The sequence below is a fragment of the Sinocyclocheilus grahami genome, unplaced genomic scaffold, assembly GCF_001515645.1.
Source record: "Sinocyclocheilus grahami isolate Dianchi unplaced genomic scaffold, SAMN03320097.WGS_v1.1 scaffold203.1, whole genome shotgun sequence".
NCBI lineage: Eukaryota > Metazoa > Chordata > Actinopteri > Cypriniformes > Cyprinidae > Sinocyclocheilus > Sinocyclocheilus grahami.
The window spans coordinates 450,350-454,398 of record NW_015505382.1 but is presented as its reverse complement, the minus strand read 5'-3'; the positions used below and the strand labels follow the sequence as shown (position 1 = coordinate 454,398).

Sequence of the window (4,049 nt, the reverse complement as noted above, 5' to 3'; positions counted from 1 at the left end):
ATATATATATATATACACACACACACAGTGTGTGTGTGTGTATATATATATATATATATATATACACACACACACACACACACACACACACTATATCAGAATCCAAATATATCCAAAAATATACCCTTCGATATCAAAATTAATTAAATATTAAACAAACAAACAAAATTAAACAAACAATTTATAGCAATCAATTTTAAGAAGCACTCGAATTCAGCGAAGAACACAAAATGTCTCTGTGATTTAGTTTCAAGCCAAATGCAACAGTGCTGACATTCTCAACAGCACTGACAAACATGAGAAACACTGTGCCATGAACAATCCAATTAGATGGCTTTTACATGGATTTACTGTATTAAAACTAACTGCACCATGGTATTGTAGCTGAAATACGCGATATACATATGGAACTTTATTATATTAATGTAGACATACATTAAATGTATTAAAGGACTAATGGTTATTAAACTATAGCATTTGTTTATACTAAATGTATTTAGGCTGCTTTCATACAAATACTGTAGAAACCAAACCATATAGTTACATTTACCATGATAGTGAGGTGCTTTGTGTGGTTTTACCTTTGGTCATCATGCTCTAATAGTGTGATACTGTAGATGTACAATAACTAACCAATGGTTAATTATAATCCAATAAGAGTCCTAACTCCTAACTTTACCCTAAAAATATGAGGTTGTTGCATTTTTTTTTTTACAGATGTTACCTATTTTGTTAATGAATAAATTAGCATCTGCATTGTGCCAAGTCAGGGAACATAAACCTGTTTCATGATTTGTAATCACCCGTTAGAATGCAGAAACTAAGAAGTTAGTTTCTCTATTAAGATATTTTTCTAAGGAAAATAAACTGGCTTTTAGTATCCGTGCTATGAAAAAAATGGGGGTGTTTTTCAAGCAGACACACTGTAGCATGTTGCAGCTATCTCTATCAGGTGCCAGTTTGGATACGGACAGAGCCCAAACTACAAAGAGGTATGGGCGCTCTGGCAAACAGATCCTTTGCTGTTACCCAGCTATTTGTAAGCTTTCCTCTATTCTATCTGCCTCTAATTCAATGACCACTGATCCATACATCACAAAACCCCTCTAACACAAACTCACGAGTCATGCATGTTGAGGGCTGGATGACCTCACCTGCATTTAAGTGGCAGTCTTTGATCTGGTATTGCAGCTCATTCTCATTTGGGATGTCCTTCCATGTGGCCAAGAACACCTGACGCTCTGTTGAAGAAACGTTTAAAGATTATCATGTGGGATTAGCCAGTCAGTGTCTAAAGTGTGTTCAATCATAGTTACATCCAATCAATCCACTCTTTTATTAAACCTCAGTGTGAAACTCTTTTTAGATCGAGCATGTGTGCGCCGAGTGCTTGTACCCATTTTGCCATCCTCCACGAAGAAGACACTGAGAGGGATCAGCGTGCTGAAGTAGAAGACATCAATATTGTTTTTCACAGCCACCTGGGGTGAGAAAGGTTGAATGGTCAGACTTTTAAATATACTTCACTGTATAAAGGTCTAAAACGCCTCTGCTGCACGACTGCATTTTGATGCTGTCCTTATTTACCAAATGGAAAAAGAGCTTTCAGTTGCATGGAAAGCGACAGAAAAGGGAAACAAGAAGAGAGGCACAAGAGCAGAAGAAAGGGGTGGCAGAAATCAATGGTTGCACCCCGCTGATGAGTTCTTTCATATTTTACACCATGTAAATATTATTAGACTGCAAATCGAGCCATAGAAATCCAATGAATAAATGATGGCATAACTGACCTCTATTTTTAGACACCCATAGTGTTTTTTGTTGGAAAGGAAGATAATTTTTATTCTTGGTTAGGCACAGAAGCACTTTTTTTTTTTTCTGACTAATTAAGGAAAAAATGTGGATTGGTTTTAAATAGGGTTGCAAAGGGGTGGAAAATTTCCGGAAATTAAAAAAAATAAAAAATCCCTGGAATATTCCAAAAAAATCCTGGAAAGTTTCCAAAATTTCTGGAATATTTCCGAAATTTACTGGAAATTTTCCACCTTTTTGCAACCCCAGTTTTAAAAATAATTCACCCAAAAATGAAAATGTTCTTACCCCCAGGCCGCCCAAGATGTAGATGAGTTTGTTTCTTCATTGGAACAGAATTTGAAAAATTTAGCATTACATCACTTGCAGTGAATGGGTGCCATCAGAAACATCATAAAACAACATAATAATAATCCACAAGTAATTGACTCCAGTCCATCTATTAACATCCTGTGAAGTGAAAATCTGAGTGCTTGTAGGAAACAAATTCATCTATAAACTGTTTTAACTTCAAACGGTTTCTTCCAAAAGGAGTCCACAATTCATAAAAACGCAGTCCTAAACAAATTTTAGATTTTGATGTGAGGACTTTTTTATTATTATTATTATTATGAATTATGAACTCATATTTGGACAGAAATGACCGTTTAAAGTTAAAACACCTTAACGATGGATTTATTTCTTGCAGCTTTTCACTTCTCAAGACGTTAATAGATTGACTGGAGTCGTGTGGATTACTTGTGGATTATTGTGATGCTTTTACCAGCTGTTTTGGACTGATGGCACCCATTTACTGAATGCTAAATTTCCCCAAATCTGTTCAGATGAAAAAACAAAGTTATCTACATCTTCAATGGCCTGAGTGTGAGTACATTTTTGTTTATACTACCTCCTTAAATAACATACATATACATACATACATACATACATACATACATATATATATATATATATATATATATATATATATATTAGGGGTTGAACGACTTCGGATTTTTTAAAGTCGACTTTTATGAGGTGATGATTAGTCGCTGATGACGTCATTAATGAACAAATAAGTCTGGAGCTGTGATAAACACCTTGTGCACAGCTACGGCATATGACACAGCGCTGCCCACATGGCTATTGCTCCTATAACAGCTCATTTTTAACAGTTCTTTTGTCTTTGGGTCTTTATATTTCTCACAGATTTCTGCTCGTTCTAAATCAGATACAGATAAAGTAGCACAGTAAAGATTACATTAATATGAATGCATTAGAGAGAGCATTGCGTGTCAGAATTAATTCTACCTGGCAGCGTCTCTCTACTAGAAGTGAAGCTGTGGGATTTAGTGATTAAGAAATATATGCTTGAACTTTTCAGTTTCAAAGCTATTTTATTGAGAAATCACAGAACAGTGTTGACAATACATTTCCACACTGAATTATTCTGTGTGCGTGCGATCTGCGCATGATGTACGAGCTACTGTCTGTAATGTGTGTGCGTTACAATGCAGCAGCGCATTAGATTAGAACGCCGATTAACTTAACCTGTACAATAGGCTGTTTAAAACGTGCATTCTCCCGTTCAATTTCGAGCATCCAGTAATATAAGTAATATTTTAACCTAAAGGAACTGTTTTCTATTTTAATATATTTTAAAACTTAATTTATTCCTGTGATGTCAAAGCTGAAAAGCAGCCATTACTCCAGGCTTCAGTGTCACATGACTCTTTAGAAAATATTCTAATATGCTGATTTGGTGCTCCAGTTATTATCAAATATCACTGGTGCTCATTTATCAATAAATGAAATAATAATTGATTTTTAATCAGTGTTGAAAACCTTTTTTCCCAGCTATAACCAGGTAACCTGGGGGGGTTCCAAAAAAGATTAAGCTGCAAAAAGATGGGTTTTCAACATTGATAATAAGAAATGTTTCATTCTGAAGGATCATGTGACACTGAAGACTGGAGTAATGGCTGCAAAAATTTCTGCTCTATCATCACAGAAATAAATTTTAAAATATATTCAATTATAATTATATTTCACAATATTTATGTTTTATTAATAAATCAAATAAATGCAGCCTTGATGAGCATAAGCGAGTTCTTTCAAAAACATTTGAAAAATCTGAATTATTCCAAACTTTTGACCAGCAGTCTAAATAAGAGCAGTCCAAGGAAAAACAAGGCATTTAGGTACCAAAAAATAAAAAAAACACCAATACTTTAAAGACAAATGACAAAGCAGGTTAT

The 4,049-nt window shown here is 34.5% G+C and overlaps 1 protein-coding gene across 1 annotated transcript in view; it reads right to left on the bottom strand.

Annotated features, from left to right (window-relative positions):
- Positions 1 to 249: 249 nt before the first annotated feature.
- LOC107595509 (AP-2 complex subunit beta-like) overlaps positions 250 to 4,049 on the bottom strand; it is a 5,933-nt gene continuing 2,133 nt past the window's right edge. The window contains exons 2-4 of the mRNA XM_016285933.1: positions 1,397 to 1,481; positions 1,122 to 1,241; positions 250 to 287 (exon numbers count right to left, since the gene is read on the bottom strand). Coding sequence (XP_016141419.1) covers positions 250 to 287; positions 1,122 to 1,241; positions 1,397 to 1,481 — 243 coding nt within the window. The remainder of the gene's footprint in view (positions 288 to 1,121; positions 1,242 to 1,396; positions 1,482 to 4,049) is intronic.